Source organism: Oncorhynchus gorbuscha, linkage group LG03 (assembly GCF_021184085.1).
Source record: "Oncorhynchus gorbuscha isolate QuinsamMale2020 ecotype Even-year linkage group LG03, OgorEven_v1.0, whole genome shotgun sequence".
Lineage (NCBI taxonomy): Eukaryota > Metazoa > Chordata > Actinopteri > Salmoniformes > Salmonidae > Oncorhynchus > Oncorhynchus gorbuscha.
Window position 1 is genome coordinate 4,392,162 of NC_060175.1, and position 20,164 is coordinate 4,412,325.

At 45.8% G+C, this 20,164-nt stretch overlaps 1 protein-coding gene across 1 annotated transcript in view; it reads left to right on the plus strand.

The window, feature by feature from the left end:
* The window catches only part of LOC124024914 (centromere protein P), a 197,557-nt gene that overhangs the window by 310 nt on the left and 177,083 nt on the right, over nucleotides 1-20,164 (plus strand). The window contains exons 2-5 of the mRNA XM_046338651.1: nucleotides 161-301; nucleotides 15,467-15,624; nucleotides 16,955-17,043; nucleotides 20,051-20,139. Of these exons, the coding sequence (XP_046194607.1) occupies nucleotides 162-301; nucleotides 15,467-15,624; nucleotides 16,955-17,043; nucleotides 20,051-20,139 (476 nt within the window). The 5' untranslated portion in view covers nucleotide 161. The remainder of the gene's footprint in view (nucleotides 1-160; nucleotides 302-15,466; nucleotides 15,625-16,954; nucleotides 17,044-20,050; nucleotides 20,140-20,164) is intronic.

Consider the following 20,164-nt stretch of genomic DNA (forward strand, 5'->3'; position numbering starts at 1 on the left):
AGCTATCTGTGTTCAGTTAGCGAGTTCGTTTATCATTGATTAGATAAGTGTGAAAACTAACTATATGACGGGATATTTATGAGAATAGCAAGGTAGTTTCTCTTCGTTGCTTTGCAAGAAGTTGCCACTCAAAAAAAAAAAACATTTGATTTCTTTGCAGAATGAAGAAGAGTCTGGAAAATGTTTACGAGGCTCAAATCGAAGCACTCCAAGAAGAGATTGCAGCACTGCAATGCCAACAGGACACGAATGAACGAGAGATCGCTATGAACCTCACCGGAGGACTCATGCAAGATGCTCTGTGAGTTGAAATAAGGACAGGATTTACTAAACTCGGTCCGGGGCTTTGGTGGGAAAAGTACCCAATTGTCATACTTGAGTAAAAGTAAAGATACCTTAAGAGAAAATGTCTCAAGTAAAAGTCACCCAGTAAAATACTACTTCAGTAAAAGTCTAAAAGTATTTGGGTTTTAAATATACTTAAGTATCAAAAGTAAATTTAATTGCTAAAATATAGTTATAGTAAAAGTTTAAGTCATTGAAAATTCCTTATTGAGCAAAGGAGATGGCACCATTTTCTTGTTTTTAAAATGTACGGATAGCCAGGGGCTCATTCCCAACACTCAGACATCATTTACAAAAGATGCATTTGTGTTTAGTGAGTCCTCCAGATCAGAGGCAGTAGGGATGACCAGGGATGTTCTCTGTTTAGTGAGTCCTCCAGATCAGAGGCAGTAGGGATGACCAGGGATGTTCTCTGTTTAGTGAGTCCTCCAGATCAGAGGCAGTAGGGATGACCAGGGATGTTCTCTGTTTAGTGAGTCCTCCAGATCAGAGGCAGTAGGGATGACCAGGGATGTTCTCTGTTTAGTGAGTCCTCCAGATCAGAGGCAGTAGGGATGACCAGGGATGTTCTCTGTTTAGTGAGTCCTCCAGATCAGAGGCAGTAGGGATGACCAGGGATGTTCTCTGTTTAGTGAGTCCTCCAGATCAGAGGCAGTAGGGACGACCAGGGATGTTCTCTGTTTAGTGAGTCCTCCAGATCAGAGGCAGTAGGGATGGACCAGGGATGTTCTCTGTTTAGTGAGTCCACCAGATCAGAGGCAGTAGGGATGACCATGTTTTCTTGATAAGCACTGTCCGTTTTACAATTTCCCTGTCCTGCTAAGGCATTCAGGATGTAATGAGTACTTTGGGTGTCAGGGGAAAATGCATGGAGTAAAAAGTACATTATTTTCTTTCTTTAGGAATGTATCGAAGAAAAGTTGTCAAACATAAAAATAGTAAAGTACATATACTAAAATATATACTTAAGTAGTATTTAAGTATTTTTACACCACTGGTCCCCCCAAGGGGTGCACTTTTTAGTTTTTTTTTGCTGTAGTTTATTCAATTGACTGAGGTTTCAAAATGAGTTGATTTAATCTGATTTAGCTGTGTACAGTGCTATGGCAAAAAACAAAATGTGCACCCGTCCCCAGAATTTGTGAAACGCAGATTTAGGGGGTCAAATGATTTCATTTATTAGGATCCCCATTAGCCGATGCAAATGGCGACAGCTTGTCTTACTGGGGTCCGACACATAACGAATAAGACATCGCAGACAAAATACTTTACCATTTACATACACTACCTGTTCATGTTTTTAAATGTATCTATCAGTTCCACATACATGTCAGTACGTACACACAACCAGTAGGTCACATGTCAGTACACACAACCAGTAGGTCACATGTCAGTACACACAACCAGTAGGTCACATGTCAGTACGTACACACAACCAGTAGGTCACATGTCAGTACACACAACCAGTAGGTCACATGTCAGTACATACACACAACCAGTAGGTCACATGTCAGTACGTACACACAACCAGTAGGTCACATGTCAGTACGTAAACACAACCAGTAGGTCACATGTCAGTACATACACACAACCAGTAGGTCACATGTCAGTACATAAACACAACCAGTAGGTCACATGTCAGTACGTACACACAACCAGTAGGTCACATGTCAGTACGTACACACAACCAGTAGGTCACATGTCAGTACGTACACCAGTAGGTCACATGTCAGTACGTACACACAACCAGTAGGTCACATGTCAGTACGTACACACAACCAGTAGGTCACATGTCAGTACGTACACACAACCAGTAGGTCACATGTCAGTACGTAAACACAACCAGTAGGTCACATGTCAGTACGTACACACAACCAGTAGGTCACATGTCAGTACATACACACAACCAGTAGGTCACATGTCAGTACGTACACACAACCAGTAGGTCACATGTCAGTACGTACACACAACCAGTAGGTCACATGTCAGTACAAACACACAACCAGTAGGTCACATGTCAGTACGTAAACACAACCAGTAGGTCACATGTCAGTACGTACACACAACCAGTAGGTCACATGTCAGTACATACACACAACCAGTAGGTCACATGTCAGTACATACACACAACCAGTAGGTCACATGTCAGTATGTACATACACACAACCAGTAGGTCACATGTCAGTATGTACACACAACCAGTAGGTCACATGTCAGTACAAACAACCAGTAGGTCACATGTCAGTACGTACACACAACCAGTAGGTCACATGTCAGTATGTACACACAACCAGTAGGTCACATGTCAGTACAAACAACCAGTAGGTCACATGTCAGTACATAAACACAACCAGTAGGTCACATGTCAGTACGTACACACAACCAGTAGGTCACATGTCAGTACGTACACACAACCAGTAGGTCACATGTCAGTACAAACAACCAGTAGGTCACATGTCAGTACCAGTAGGTCACATGTCAGTATGTACACACAACCAGTAGGTCACATGTCAGTACAAACAACCAGTAGGTCACATGTCAGTACATAAACACAACCAGTAGGTCACATGTCAGTACGTACACACAACCAGTAGGTCACATGTCAGTACGTACACACAACCAGTAGGTCACATGTCAGTACATACACACAACCAGTAGGTCACATGTCAGTACACACACACAACCAGTAGGTCACATGTCAGTACATACACACAACCAGTAGGTCACATGTCAGTACACACACACAACCAGTAGGTCACATGTCAGTACACACACACAACCAGTAGGTCACATGTCAGTACACACACACAACCAGTAGGTCACATGTCAGTACATACACACAACCAGTAGGTCACATGTCAGTACACACAACCAGTAGGTCACATGTCAGTACATACACACAACAAGTAGGTCACATGTCAGTACACACACAACCAGTAGGTCACATTGTAGTTTTAAACCAGGTTTACTGATCACATGCTCTGTATAAGATGGAAGTGAGTTCCATGCACTCATGGCTCTGTATAATACTGTACGTTTCCTTGAATTTGTTCTGGACCTGGGGACTAAAAAGATCCCTGGTGGCATGTTTGGTACGTACGTGTGTAAGTTGACTATGCAAACTATTTGGAATTTCCAACACCATTAATGTTTCTTATAAAAACAAGAAGTCAGCCTCTCCTCAACTCTTAGCCAAGAGAGACTGGGATGCATAGTATTTATATTAGCCCTCTGATTACAACTAAGAGCAAGATGTGCCTCTCTGTTCTGGACCAGCTGCAGCTTAACAAGGTCTTTCCTTGCAGCACTGAACCACATGACTGGACAATAATCAAGATCAGACTAAACTAGAGCCTGCAGGACTTGCTTAATGGAGTGTGATGTCATAAAAGCAGAGCATCTCTTTATTATGGCCAGACCTCTCCCCATCTCTATATTACAGACAGACCTCTCTCCATCTTTACAGCCATTGAATCAATATGTTTTGACCATGACAGTTTACAATCTAAGGAAACACCAAGTAATTTAGTCTCCTCAACTTGTTCAACAGCCACACCATTCATTACCAGATTCAGCTCAGGTCTAGAACTTAGGGAATGATTTGTACCAAATACAAACGCTCTTAGTTTTAGAGATGTTCAGGACCAGTTTATTACTGGCCACCCATTCCAAAACAGACCAACTCTTTGTTAAGGGTTTCAGTGACTTCATTAGCTGTGGTTGCTGATGTGTATATGGTTGAATCATCAGCATACATGGACACACAGGCTTTGTTTTAATGCCAGTGGCAGGTCATTGGTACAAATAGAAAATGATGCTGGGTGGACATTAGTTATCACTCAATCAAATGTATTTATAAAGCCCTTTGTACATCAGCTGATATCTCAAAGTGCTGTACAGAAACCCAGCCTAAAACCACAAACAGCAAGCAAAGCAGGTGTAGAAGCACGGTGGCTAGGAAAAACTCCCTAGAAAGGCCAGAACCACGGAAGAAACCTAGAGAGGAACCAGGCTATGAGGGGTGGCCAGTCCTTTTCTGGCTGTGCCGGGTGGAGATTATAACAGAACATGGCCAAGATGTTCAAATGTTCATAGATGACCAACAGGACTTTAGAACAGAACATGGCCAAGATGTTCAAATGTTCATAGATGACCAACAGGAGATTGTAACTGAACATGGCCAAGATGTTCAAATGTTCATAGATGACCAGCTTGGTCAAATAATAATAATCACAGTGGTAACATGTTTTCAGCCCGATCCACGAGTCCTATGAGCTCCAAGCCCATTTTTCTCCAAACCGTAGGAGATCGAAGCAAATGCGTAGTGAAACAGAGCTCTGCAGCCGGTAAAGTGTCATGCCGTGGTCACATGCTAGTCGGAACTAGGAAACGTTGACATTCCTGATGTGCTGATTCGTTGAACGCGACACGTGTTTAACCAGTTAGGGTGAACTCAGTGGCGTTTGCTGATTTAAAAAATAAAAAAGTAATACTAAACAACTTGTCTAGTGTGAGGGGTTATGGGAACTCTGACCCCTGAAAAGAGCCCCCGAAGTGAACCAAACTGAGACCATCTCGAGAGGTGGTTCGCTTGAATTCCTCAGTCCAGTTCACTTTTTTAAAAGTCAATATGAACACAAAGCTCCCCAGGTCCACTTGTCATTATTCCTGCACCTCCCACTAGACTACTGATATAACCCCTCACACTAGACTACTGATATAACCTCTAGACTACTGATATAACCCCTCACACTAGACTACTGATATAACCCCTCACACTAGACTACTGATATAACCCCTCCCACTAGACTACTGTTATAACCCCTCCCACTAGACTACTGATATAACCCCTCACACTAGACTACTGATATAACCTCTAGACTACTGATATAACCACTAGACTACTGATATAACCACTAGACTACTGATATAACCCCTCACACTAGACTACTGATATAACCCCTAGACTACTGATATAACCCCTAGACTACTGATATAACCCCTAGACTACTGATATAACCCCTAGACTACTGATATAACCCCTCCCACTAGACTACTGATATAACCTCTAGACTACTGATATAACCCCTAGACTACTGATATAACCCCTCACACTAGACTACTGATATAACCCCTAGACTACTGATATAACCCCTAGACTACTGATATAACCCCTCACACTAGACTACTGTTATAACCCCTAGACTACTGACATAACCACTAGACTACTGATATAACCCCTCACACTAGACTACTGACATAACCCCTCCCACTAGACTACTGTTATAACCCCTCCCACTAGACTACTGTTATAACCCCTTCCACTAGACTACTGATATAACCCCTCCCACTAGACTACTGATATAACCCCTCCCACTAGACTACTGATATAACCCCTCCCACTAGACTACTGATATAACCCCTCACACTAGACTACTGACATAACCCCTCCCACTAGACTACTGTTATAACCCCTTCCACTAGACTACTGATATAACCCCTCCCACTAGACTACTGATATAACCCCTCCCACTAGACTACTGATATAACCCCTCCCACTAGACTACTGATATAACCCCTCCCACTAGACTACTGATATAACCCCTCCCACTAGACTACTGATATAACCCCTCCCACTAGACTACTGTTATAACCCCTCCCTAGACTAGACTACTGACTATAACCCCCCTCCCACTAGACTACTGACATAACCCCTCCCACTAGACTACTGACATCCCCTCTAGACTACTGACATAACCCCTCCCACTAGACTACTGATATAACCCCTCCCACTAGACTACTGTTATAACCCCTTCCACTAGACTACTGTTATAACCCCTTCCACTAGACTACTGTCATAACCCCTCCCACTAGACTACTGATATAACCCCTCCCACTAGACTACTGTTATAACCCCTCCCACTAGACTACTGATATAACCCCTCCCACTAGACTACTGTTATAACCCCTCACACTAGACTACTGTTATAACCCCTTCCACTAGACTACTGTCATAACCCCTCACACTAGACTACTGATATAACCCCTCCCACTAGACTACTGTTATAACCCCTCACACTAGACTACTGATATAACCCCTCACACTAGACTACTGATATAACCCCTCCCACTAGACTACTGATATAACCCCTCCCACTAGACTACTGATATAACCCCTCCCACTAGACTACTGTTATAACCCCTCCCACTAGACTACTGATATAACCCCTCCCACTAGACTACTGATACAACCCCTCCCACTAGACTACTGATATAACCCCTCCCACTAGACTACTGTTATAACCCCTCCCACTAGACTACTGATATAACCCCTCCCACTAGACTACTGATACAACCCCTCCCACTAGACTACTGATATAACCCCTCCCACTAGACTACTGTTATAACCCCTCCCACTAGACTACTGATATAACCCCTAGACTACTGATATAACCCCTCCCACTAGACTACTGATATAACCCCTCCCACTAGACTACTGTTATAACCTCCCACACTAGACTACTGATACAACCCCTCCCACTAGACTACTGATACAACCCTCCCACTAGACTACTGTTATAACCTCCCACACTAGACTACTGATACAACCCCTCACACTAGACTACTGATACACTGTCTCCCCCGACATAACCCCTCCCACTAGACTACTGATATAACCCCTCCCACTAGACTACTGATATAACCCCTCCCACTAGACTACTGTTATAACCTCCCACACTAGACTACTGATACAACCCCTCACACTAGACTACTGATACACTGTCTCCCCCGACATAACCCCTCCCACTAGACTACTGATATAACCCCTCCCACTAGACTACTGATATAACCCCTCCCACTAGACTACTGATATAACCCCTCCCACTAGACTACTGTTATAACCTCCCACACTAGACTACTGATACAACCCCTCACACTAGACTACTGATACACTGTCTCCCCCGACATAACCCCTCCCACTAGACTACTGATATAACCCCTCACACTAGACTACTGTTATAACTCCTCCCACTAGACTACTGATATAACCCCTCCCACTAGACTACTGATATAACCCCTCCCACTAGACTACTGATATAACCCCTCCCACTAGACTACTGATATAACCCCTCCCACTAGACTACTGATATAACCCCTCCCACTAGACTACTGTAACACTGTTTCCTCTCGTCTCATTGGTTCCCCAATAGAGAGATTATGCTGTGCAGGTGATTAGCGATTGTTAAGGATGCGCATCAATTCTAAAATGTGTGGAGTTTTGTAGTTCAGATGATGTGTTTGCAATATGTTAAACTACAGGCTAAGAGAGCTTCGTCAACTGTTTATTCTGGGTTTATTTAAATACTGTGAATAAAACATCATATTTGGTGAGAATCACCAGTAGTCTACGTTGGGTGGACAATTTTCAATTACAGTGTTATTTAATCTGCCCTTATTCATTCCTCTGCTATTTATTTTGTTACCAATAATATTTAAATGTTAATAGTATCTTCTGATTACAATTATTAACTAAATGCAATCTATTAGCTTCCAAAATGTAAGTAGGTATATCTAGCTGTATATCTAGCTGTCTGATAACACATTCTGATGAAATAGCTTGTCCTGCACTTTGTAAAAACCCAGAATGCATTGAGTGAATGTTGGAAAAATATCTTGATTCCTTTCTTAACATAACAATGTGAATGCAAACAGGACTCGGACCACAACATGGGTGAAGTGAACTGGCAAAAGAGTTGAGTCCTCGTTCAAAGTCAGGGGCAGTGGGAAGACAAAGAGTTATTTTGGTCATTTAACGAGGACTGGGATCGGTTCTTTACGGGAGGACTGAGATCGTTTTTTTTACGGGAGGACTGGGATCGTTTTTTTACGGGAGGACTGGGATCGGTTCTTTACGGGGGACTGGGATCGGTTCTTTACGGGGGACTGGGATCGGTTCTTTACGGGGGACTGGGATCGGTTCTTTACGGGGGACTGGGATCGGTTCTTTTTACGGGGGACTGGGATCGGTTCTTTACGGGGGACTGGGATCGGTTCTTTACGGGGGACTGGGACCGGTTCTTTACGGGGGACTGGGATCGGTTCTTTACGGGGGGACTGGGATCGGTTCTTTACGGGGGGACTGGGATCGGTTCTTTACGGGGGGACTGGGATCGGTTCTTTACGGGGGGACTGGGATCGGTTCTTTACGGGGGGACTGGGATCGGTTCTTTACGGGGGGACTGGGATCGGTTCTTTACGGGAGGACTGAGCGGTTCTTTAAAAAAGGACTGAGATCGGTTGTTTAAAAGAGAAAAAGTTCTTTAAAGAAGGACTGACTCCGGGGCATGGGCAATACAAAGAGAGCTGAGTTATGTTTACCACATAGTTTCAATCCATCAATCACATTTATTTACAAAGCCCTTTTTACATCAGCCAATGTCACATAGTGCTGTACAGAAACCCAGCCTAAAACCCCTTTTTAAAGAGGGCTATTTGTGAAAACATCCCGAGCATGTTGGGAAGGAACACGTTTTCTAGTTCCCAACCAGCGTGTGAACGCGGCATGTGGTTGATGGCTTTCCTCCCGGGCCACTCTACGAACACTTACAGTTTCCCCATTTAAATGTTCTAACGTGTTGAATATATTTCGCCTCAAATCTGCCAATCATTTACATACATTTACATTTAAGTCATTTAGCAGAATCGTACTGCCGCGGAGGTGCCACCAATGTGTATGTACAATACCGATTTACTAAACTGAACAAAAATACAAACGCCACATGTTGGTTCCATGTTTCAAGAAGCTGATTTAAACAGCATGATCATTACATGTGTGTAATACAATTAAAAACCATGGTCATTACACAGGTGCACCTTGTACTGGGGACAATTAAAATGCCACTCTAAAATGTGCAGTTTTTGTCACACAACACAATACCACAGATGTCTCAAGATTAGAGGGAGCGTGCAATTGGCATGCGGACTACAGGAATGTCCACTAGAGCTGTTGCCAGAGATTTGAATGTTAATTTCTCTACCATAAGCCGCCTCAGAGAATTTGTCAGTACGTCCAACCGGCCTCACAACCTGTAGACCACATGTCATAAGCTACGGACAACGAATACAATTGCATTTTTTCAATGGCAACTTGAATGCACAGAGATACAATTTGGAAGCTGAAAATGTCCCAGTTCTTCCATTGCCTACGTACTCACCAGACAAGTCACCCATTGAGCATGTTTGGGATGCTCTGGGTTGACGTGGTACGACAGCGTGTTCCAGTTCCCGCCAATATCCAGTAACTTTGCCACAGCCATTTATAGAGGAGTGGGACACCCCATCCCACAGGCCACAATCAAAAAGCCTGAACAACTCTATGTGAAGGAGATGTGTCGTGCTGGATGAGGCAAATGGTCACACCAGATACTGACTGGTGTTCTGATCCACACCAGATACTGACTGGTGTTCTGATCCACACCAGATACTGACTGGTGTTCTGATCCACACCAGATACTGACTGGTGTTCTGATCCACACCTCCACCTTTTTCTGTTTTCTGGTATCTGTGACCAACAGATGCATATCTATATTCCCAGTCATGTGAAATCCATAGATTAGGGTCTAATGAATCTATTTCAATTGACTGATTTCCTCATATGAACTGTAACTCCGTAACCCCCCCCCCGTGGGAATCGAACCCACAATGCTGGCGTTGCTCTACCAACTGAGCCACACAGGACCAGTTCATTCATCTATGGTGGTGTTGTTGTTTCCTCATATGAACTGTAACTCCGTAACACCCCCCTCGTGGGAATCGAACCCACAATGCTGGCGTTGCTCTACCAACTGAGCCACACAGGACCAGTTCATTCATCTATGGTGGTGTTGTTGTTTCCTCATATGAACTGTAACTCCGTAACCCCCCCGTGGGAATCGAACCCACAATGCTGGCGTTGCTCTACCAACTGAGCCACACAGGACCAGTTCATTCATCTATGGTGGTGGTGTTGTTTCCTCATATGAACTGTAACTCCGTAACCCCCCCCCGTGGGAATCGAACCCACAATGCTGGCGTTGCTCTACCAACTGAGCCACACAGGACCAGTTCATTCATCTATGGTGGTGTTGTTGTTTCCTCATATGAACTGTAACTCCGTAACCCCCCTCGTGGGAATCGAACCCACAATGCTGGCGTTGCTCTACCAACTGAGCCACACAGGACCAGTTCATTCATCTATGGTGGTGTTGTTGTTTCCTCATATGAACTGTAACTCCGTAACCCCCCGTGGGAATCGAACCCACAATGCTGGCGTTGCTCTACCAACTGAGCCACACAGGACCAGTTCATTCATCTATGGTGGTGTTGTTGTTTCCTCATATGAACTGTAACTCCGTAACCCCCCGTGGGAATCGAACCCACAATGCTGGCGTTGCTCTACCAACTGAGCCACACAGGACCAGTTCATTCATCTATGGTGGTGTTGTTGTTTCCTCATATGAACTGTAACTCCGTAACCCCCCCCTCGTGGGAATCGAACCCACAATGCTGGCGTTGCTCTACCAACTGAGCCACACTGTCATGCAGGTGATAGAGGACCCAAAAGCGACTTAACAGAAACAGAGTTTATTCAAATCCAAACAGGGAGTAACAGAAATCCTCTAGTCTGTAGAGGGGAATAACAAGAGAAGCGGCCACAGACTGCAGGTCGCCGGGTAGGCGCAGGCCGTAGTAGACAGAGACACCTGCTCACACGCAGCATCTGATGAAGGCAAAAACACGACAGGACAGGGCGAAACACAATCACAGCATGGTGAATACAAAACAAGGAACCGACGGGACAGGAACGGAACACAAAGGAATAAATAGGGACTCTAATCAGGGGAAAGGATCGGGAACAGGTGTGGGAAGACTAAATGATGATTAGGGGAATAGGAACAGCTGGGAGCAGGAACGGAACGATAGAGAGAGGAGAGAGAGGGAGGGGGAGAGAGAGGGATAGAAAAAGGGAACGAACCTAATAAGACCAGCAGGGGGAAACGAACAGAAGGAAAAGCAAAATGACAAGATGATATAAGACAAAACATGACAGTACCCCCCACTCACCGAGCGCCTCCTGGCGCTCTCGAGGAGGAACACTGGCGGCAACGGAGGAAATCATAGATCAAACGGTCCAGCACGTCCCGAGAAAGAACCCAACTCCTCTCCTCAGGACCGTAACGAAAAACGATAAAAAGGGAAACTAGGGTACTACTCTAAAAAAAAATGAGAACTAGGGACAGACTGAGACACAGCAAGGGCAGGAACAAGAACAGGAGAGATGCGATGGCAGGGAACAGACTGAGACCCAGCAAGACCAGGAGCAGAAGCAGAAAAAAATTACCAGACTTCTTCTGCGCGCAGTCTGAACACGCAGCCACGAAACGGCGCGTGTCACGCTCCTGAGTCGGCCACCAAAAGCGCTGGCGAATAGACGCAAGAGTGCCTCGAACACCGGGATGACCAGCTAACTTGGCAGAGTGAGCCCACTGAAGAACAGCCAGACGAGTGGAAACAGGAACGAAAAGGAGGTTACTAGGACAAGCGCGCGGCGACGCAGTGTGCGTGAGTGCTTGCTTAACCTGTCTTTCAATTCCCCAGACTGTCAACCCGACAACACGCCCATAAGGAAGAATCCCCTCGAGATCAGTAGAAGCCACAGAAGAACTAAACAGACGGGATAAGGCATCAGGCTTGGTGTTCTTGCTACCCGGACGGTAAGAAATCACAAACTCGAAACGAGCGAAAAACAACGCCCAACGAGCTTGACGGGCATTAAGTCGTTTGGCAGAACGGATGTACTCAAGGTTCTTATGGTCTGTCCAAACGACAAAGGAACGGTCGCCCCCTCCAACCACTGTCGCCATTCGCCTAGGGCTAAGCGGATGGCGAGCAGTTCACGGTTACCCACATCATAGTTGCGCTCAGATGGCGACAGGCGATGAGAAAAATAAGCGCAAGGATGAACCTTATCGTCAGACTGGAAGCGCTGGGATAGAATGGCTCCCACGCCTACCTCTGAAGCGTCAACCTCGACAATGAATTGTCTAGTGACGTCAGGAGTAACGAGGATAGGAGCGGACGTAAAACGTTCTTTTAGAAGATCAAAAGCTCCCTGGGCGGAACCGGACCACTTAAAACACGTCTTGACAGAAGTAAGAGCTGTGAGAGGGGCAGCAACTTGACCGAAATTACGAATGAAACGCCGATAGAAATTAGCGAAACCTAAAAAGCGCTGCAACTCGACACGTGACCTTGGAACGGGCCAATCACTGACAGCTTGGACCTTAGCGGAATCCATCTGAATGCCTTCAGCGGAAATAACGGAACCGAGAAAAGTAACGGAGGAGACATGAAAGAGCACTTCTCAGCCTTTACGTAGAGACAATTCTCTAAAAGGCGCTGTAGAACACGTCGAACGTGCTGAACATGAATCTCGAGTGACGGAGAAAAAATCAGGATATCGTCAAGATAGACAAAAACAAAAATGTTCAGCATGTCTCTCAGAACATCATTAACTAATGCCTGAAAAACAGCTGGCGCATTGGCGAGGCCGAACGGCAGAACCCGGTACTCAAAATGCCCTAACGGAGTGTTAAACGCCGTTTTCCACTCGTCCCCCTCTCTGATGCGCACGAGATGGTAAGCGTTACGAAGGTCCAACTTAGTAAAGCACCTGGCTCCCTGCAGAATCTCGAAGGCTGATGACATAAGGGAAGCGGATAACGATTCTTAACCGTTATGTCATTCAGCCCTCGATAATCCACGCAGGGGCGCAGAGTACCGTCCTTCTTCTTAACAAAAAGAACCCCGCCCGGCCGGAGAAGAAGAAGGCACTATGGTACCGGCGTCAAGAGACACAGACAAATAATCCTCGAGAGCCTTACGTTCGGGAGCCGACAGAGAGTATAGTCTACCTCGAGGAGGAGTGGTCCCCGGAAGGAGATCAATACTACAATCATACGACCGGTGAGGAGGAAGGGAGTTGGCTCGGGACCGACTGAAGACCGTGCGCAGATCATGATATTCCTCCGGCACTCCTGTCAAATCGCCAGGTTCCTCCTGGGAAGTAGGGACAGAAGAAACGGGAGGGATGGCAGACATTAAACACTTCACATGACAAGAAACGTTCCAGGATAGGATAGAATTACTAGACCAATTAATAGAAGGATTATGACATACTAGCCAGGGATGACCCAAAACAACAGGTGTAAACGGTGAACGGAAAATCAAAAAAGAAATAGTCTCACTGTGGTTACCAGATACTGTGAGGGTTAAAGGTAGTGTCTCAAATCTGATACTGGGAAGATGACTACCATCTAAGGCAAACATGGGCGTAGGCTTGTCTAACGGTCTGAAAGGAATGTTATGTTTCCGAACCCATGCTTCGTCCATGAAACAACCCTCAGCCCCAGAGTCAATCAAGGCACTGCATGTAGCACCCGAACCGGTCCAGCGTAGATGGACCGACATAGTAGTACAAGATCTAGATGAAGAGACCTGAGTAGTAGCGCTCACCAGTAGCCCTCCGCTTACTGATGGGCTCTGGCCTCTTACTGGACATGAATTAACAAAATGTCCAGCAACTCCGCAATAGAGGCACAGGCGGTTGGTGATCCTCCGTTCCCTCTCCTTAGTCGAGATGCGAATCCCTCCCAGCTGCATGGGCTCAGTCTCAAAGCCAGAGGAGGGAGATGGTTGCGATGCGGAGCAGGAAACACCGTTGATGCGAGCTCTCTTCCACGAGCCCGGTGACGAAGATCTACCCGTCGTTCTATGCGGATGGCGAGAGCAATCAAAGAGTCCACATCTGAAGGAACCTCCCGGGAGAGAATCTCATCCTTAACCACTGCGTGGAGTCCCTCCAGAAAACGAGCGAGCAGCGCCGGCTCGTTCCACTCACTAGAGGCAGCAAGAGTGCGAAACTCAATAGAATAATCCGTTATGGACCGTTCACCTTGGCATAAGGAAGCCAGGGCCCTAGAAGCCTCCCTACCAAAAACTGAACGGTCAAAAACCCGAATCATCTCCTCTTTAAAGTTCTGGAACTTGTTAGAGCAATCAGCCCTTGCCTCCCAGATAGCTGTGCCCCATTCTCGAGCCCGGCCAGTAAGGGAGTGAAATGACGTAAGCAACCCGAGCTCTCTCTCTAGAGTATGTGTTGGGTTGGAGAGAGAACACAATCTCACACTGCGTGAGAAAGGAGCGGCACTCAGTGGGCTGCCCGGAGTAGCAAGGTGGGTTATTAACCCTAGGTTCTGGAGGCTCGGCAGGCCAGGAAGTAACAGGTGGCACGAGACGTAGACTCTGGAACTGTCCAGAGAGGTCGGAAACCTGAGCGGCCAGGTTCTCCACGGCATGGCGAGCAGCAGACAATTCCTGCTCGTGTCTGCCGAGCATGGCTCCTTGGATCTCGACGGCAGTGTAACGAGCGTCTGAAGTCGCTGGGTCCATTACTTGGTCGGTTCCTTCTGTCATGCAGGTGATAGAGGACCCAAAAGCGACTTAACAGAAACAGAGTTTATTCAAATCCAAACAGGGAGTAACAGAAATCCTCTAGTCTGTAGAGGGAATAACAAGAGAAGCGGCCACAGACTGCAGGTCGCTTAGGCGCAGGCCGTAGTAGACAGAGACACCTGCTCACACGCAGCATCTGATGAAGGCAAAAACACGACAGGACAGGGCGAAACACAATCACAGCATGGTGAATACAAAACAAGGAACCGACGGGACAGGAACGGAACACAAAGGAATAAATAGGGACTCTAATCAGGGGAAAGGATCGGGAACAGGTGTGGGAAGACTAAATGATGATTAGGGGAATAGGAACAGCTGGGAGCAGGAACGGAACGATAGAGAGAGGAGAGAGAGGGAGGGGGAGAGAGAGGGATAGAAAAAGGGAACGAACCTAATAAGACCAGCAGGGGGAAACGAACAGAAGGAAAAGCAAAATGACAAGATGATATAAGACAAAACATGACACACACAGGACCAGTTCATTCATCTATGGTGGTGTTGTTGTTTCCTCAACACACAGGACCAGTTCATTCATCTATGGTGGTGTTGTTGTTTCCTCAACACACAGGTTGATCATGACAGGTCATCAGGAGATGGGGAAACGTCAGAGAGACGTCACAGCTCACCTGAAGACTGAGATAATGGAGATGGAGGAAGATCTCATCAGACAGACCAAGCTAAACGGAATCGTTCTGGTCAACTGCTGTGTGAAGACTGTGGAGAAAGGTAAGGGCTATGACTAGTCAACTGCTGTGTGGAGAAAGGTAACTGTCATTCTTTATAACTACTCCTAAGACTAGGACTATGGGTAGGACTATGGGTAGGACTATGGGTAGGACTATGGGTAGGACTATGGGTAGGACTATGGGTAGGACTATGGGTAGGACTATGGGTAGGACTAGGGGTAGGACTATGGGTAGGACTAGGGGTAGGGCTAGGGTTAAGTCTATGACTAGGGTTAAGTCTATGACTAGGGTTAAGTCTATGACTAGGGTTAGGTCTATGACTAGGGTTAGGTCTATGACTAGGGGTAGGACTAGGTCTATGACTAGGACTAGGGGTAGGTTTTAGATTAGGGGAAGGACAAGGTAGGGTTTGGATTAGGGGAAGGACTAGGTAGGGTTTAGATTAGGGGAAGAACTAGGTAGGGTTTAGATTAGGGGAAGGACTAGGTAGGGTTTAGATTAGGGGAAGGACTAGGTAGGGTTTAGATTAGGGGAAGGACTAGGTAGGGTTTAGATTAGGGGAGGGACTAGGGGTAGGGTTTAGATTAGGGGAGGGACTAGGGGTAGGGTTTAGATTAGGGGAGGGACTAGGGGTAGGGTTTAGATTAGGGGAGGGACTAGGGGTAGGGTTTAGATTAGGGGAGGGACTAGGGGTAGGGTTTAGATTAGGGGAAGGACTAGGGGTAGGGTTTAGATTAGGGGAGGGACTAGGTAGGGTTTAGATTAGGGGAGGGACTAGGTAGGGTTTAGATTAGGGGAGGGACTAGGTAGGGTTTAGATTAGGGGAAGGACTAGGCTTTAGATTAGGGGAAGGACTAGGTAGGGTTTAGATTAAAATATGTAGTGTTGGGGGTACTGGAAGACCGGAGCTGGGATACAGTGCAGTAGGAGACTGACTGGACAGAGACCAAGGGTAGGTCATCCATGATCCTGGAGTGCCGTATCCACTTCATGTTTTTGATTTAACCAACATGGAAAACCAGGTGTGTTTAAATTTAGTCGATCGCTGAACTGATCAGTTCGCTCAGTTGGTCAGATGTGGTGCCTAGTTGGAACAAAACCCTGCAGTAATGGCATCACTCCAGGTACAGGGTTGTCTTCCCCCTGGTCTAAACAAAGATAAGGGCTCTATCTCAATTAATCTTTCCACGATTCCTCATCTCCTTGCCGCCTCAACTGTATTGCAGGAGAAGGTCCAAAGCTCTCAGACTTTCTCCAATCTGTTTTGAGAAGGAGCCAAGGAGGTGAGGAGAGGATGTGAGGAATTGAAGAAAGATGAATAGATTAAGAGCTAAAGTTTGGTATAATCTGATGTTTGTCCTCTTCTAAAGGCAACAAGAAGATGGTGCAACAACACAGGCTGACGGGCCACTGCTCCTTCTTAGACTTCCAAGTGGAGTTTGAGCTCACTGATGTTCAGGTGAGAAGAATGTCTGAGAAGGCTATTCTGAACTATTGCCTCTGGGGGGTGCTATTCAGTCAGAGGTCCCCTTAAAGAACCCCCCCCCCCCCATTTAGGGCCAGGGTTCCGGTCTAAAATAACCGCTTCGACTGCTCGTACAGTTCTGCTTCGGAACTGCAGTTTAACTGACGATGGGTTCAGGTCAGGGCTTTGTCGACCTCGTTTTGTGCACGGGGGGGGGGGGCGTGAATCCGCCATAGAAATAGTTAGAAAGAATAAGATGAAGCTCGGGTAATATGGATAACGATTGAAAGATGACTGATATGCATTTTCCTACGTTGAAATGGACGCGGTGCAACCTTTAGGTAGGTAGGCTGCTGGCAGACACGGTGCAACCTTTAGGTAGGTAGGCTGCTGGCAGACACGGTGCAACCTTTGGGTAGGTAGGCTGCTGGCAGACATGGTGCAACCTTTAGGTAGGTAGGCTGCTGGCAGACACGGTGCAACCTTTAGGTAGGTAGGCTGCTGGCAGACACGGTGCAACCTTTGGTAGGTAGGCTGCTGGCAGACACGGTGCAACCTTTAGGTAGGTAGGCTGCTGGCAGACACGGTGCAACCTTTAGGTAGGTAGGCTGCTGGCAGACACGGTGCAACCTTTAGGTAGGTAGGCTGCTGGCAGACATGGTGCAACCTTTGGTAGGTAGGCTGCTGGCAGACACGGTGCAACCATTTGGTAGGTAGGCTGCTGGCAGGTCTTGGCTGCGGTACAGCTGAGCCAAGTCAGCCCGTGGTCATGGTTCTCACAAGGGGAAGTGAAATGACAGACTACAATGACTTTGCTCGTGATCATGCACGCCACAAATAACATGTAACTAAATTCCTTGCATTTTCTTACGTGAGCTGCCTTTTCATTATCTAGACAGACCCTTGTGGTTTCTAGCTAACGTTACACCAATCAAAGCAGTGGAGCGTGTAGTGAAGCAAAACTTCTGTGGTCAAAGCCATTTATCTTGGGGGGACTGGGGGAGTGGGTTTGCAAAATGCTATCGTAGCACACAATTATATCATTTTATAAAATGCCTTCAGAAACTATTCAGACCCCTTAACGTTTTCCACATTTTGTTACGTTACAGCCTTATTCTAAAATAGATTCCTCATCAATCTACACACAATACCCCTTAATGACAAAGCAAAAACAGGTTTTTAGACATTTTAGCAAATAAAACAAATAATTAAAAAAACATACCTTATTTACATAAGTATTCAGACTCAAAATTGAGCTCAGGTACATCCTGTTTCCATTGATCATCCTTGAGATGTTTCTACAACTTGGAGTCCACCTGTGGTAAATGAAATTGATTGGACATGATTTGGAAAGACACACACACCTGTCTATATAAGGTCCCACAGTTGACAGTGCATGTCAGCAGAAACCAAGCCACGAGGTTGAAGGAATTGTCTGTAGAGCTCAGAGACAGGATTGTGGCAAGGCACAGATCTGGGGAAGGGTACCAAAATATTTCTGCAGCACTCCACCAATCAGGCCTTTATGGTTGAGTGTCCAGATAGAAGCCACTCCTCAGTAAAAGGCACATGACATCCCACTTGAAGTTGCCAAAAGACACCTAAAGACTCTCACACCATGAGAAACAAGATTCTCTGGTCTGATGAAACTAAGATTGAACTCCTTGTCCTGAATGCCAAGCGGGCTGGAGGATACTTGGCACCATCCCTACGGTGAAGCACCATCCCAGCGGTGAAGCATGGTGGTGGCAGCGTCATTCTGCGGGTATGTTTTTCAGTGACAGGGACTGGGAGACTAGTCAGGATCGAGGGGAAAGATGAATGGAGCAAAGTACAGCGAGATCCTTGATGAAAACCTGCTCCAGAGTGCTCAGGACCTCAGACTGTTGAGCCTTTTTTGTAAAATTACCCTGTATTGGAATTAGCTCCCAGGCTCTATTGAATTAAATCATTGTGCAACGTCATGGCATAGCTCTGGCCATCGCCTTTGAGCTCGAAAAGGTAGATATTTGCTGGTTTGGCCATTTTTAATTGACAGAAATATTGTCCAGAAATTGCCTGTAGTATGTAGGCCTATATATATTCAAGGGTTGAATGGATGAACCTGTTATCTGCTGTCTTCAACACCAGGGGGCAGTGTAGATCTATATTTATGGCAGACTGAAGCAAGGGCATGTAGTCAACACAGGAAACAGACATATCACCCTTCAGTTTAGGGATTCTATGGCAGACTGAAGCGAGGGCATGTCGTCAACACAGGAAACAGACATATCACCCCTCAGTTTAGGGATTCTAGAACCTTTGATTAATGGAAAACAAGTAGTATAAAGTTTAGATTTCCAATGGAGAACTGTCTAATACTGCTGGTTACAGATGCTTTTAGACCAAACCAATGGAGAACTGTCTAATACTGCTGGTTATAGATGCTTTTAGACCAAACCAATGGAAAACTGTCTAATACTGCTGGCTATAGATGCTTTTAGACCAAACCAATGGAGAACTGTCTAATACTGCTGGTTATAGATGCTTTTAGACCAAACCAATGGAGAACTGTCTAATACTGCTGGTTATAGATGCTTTTAGACCAAACCAATGGAGAACTGTCTAATACTGCTGGTTATAGATGCTTTTAGACCAAACCAATGGAGAACTGTCTAATACTGCTGGTTATAGATGCTTTTAGACCAAACCAATGGAAAACTGTCTAATACTGCTGGCTATAGATGCTTTTAGACCAAACCAATGGAGAACTGTCTAATACTGCTGGTTATAGATGCTTTTAGACCAAACCAATGGAGAACTGTCTAATACTGCTGGCTATAGATGCTTTTAGACCAAACCAATGGAAAACTGTCTAATACTGCTGGCTATAGATGCTTTTAGACCAAACCAATGGAGAACTGTCTAATACTGCTGGTTATAGATGCTTTTAGACCAAACCAATGGAGAACTGTCTAATACTGCTGGTTATAGATACCTGACATCTTTGACCTTCTCATAGGAGGATACGACCCTGGTGAGGACGATCACTGACCTCAACATCGTCATGGACAGCACTGAGTTTAAGGACTTCAGTAATTTTGTGTCTGGGTAAGGTTTTAATGTTGAAACATGT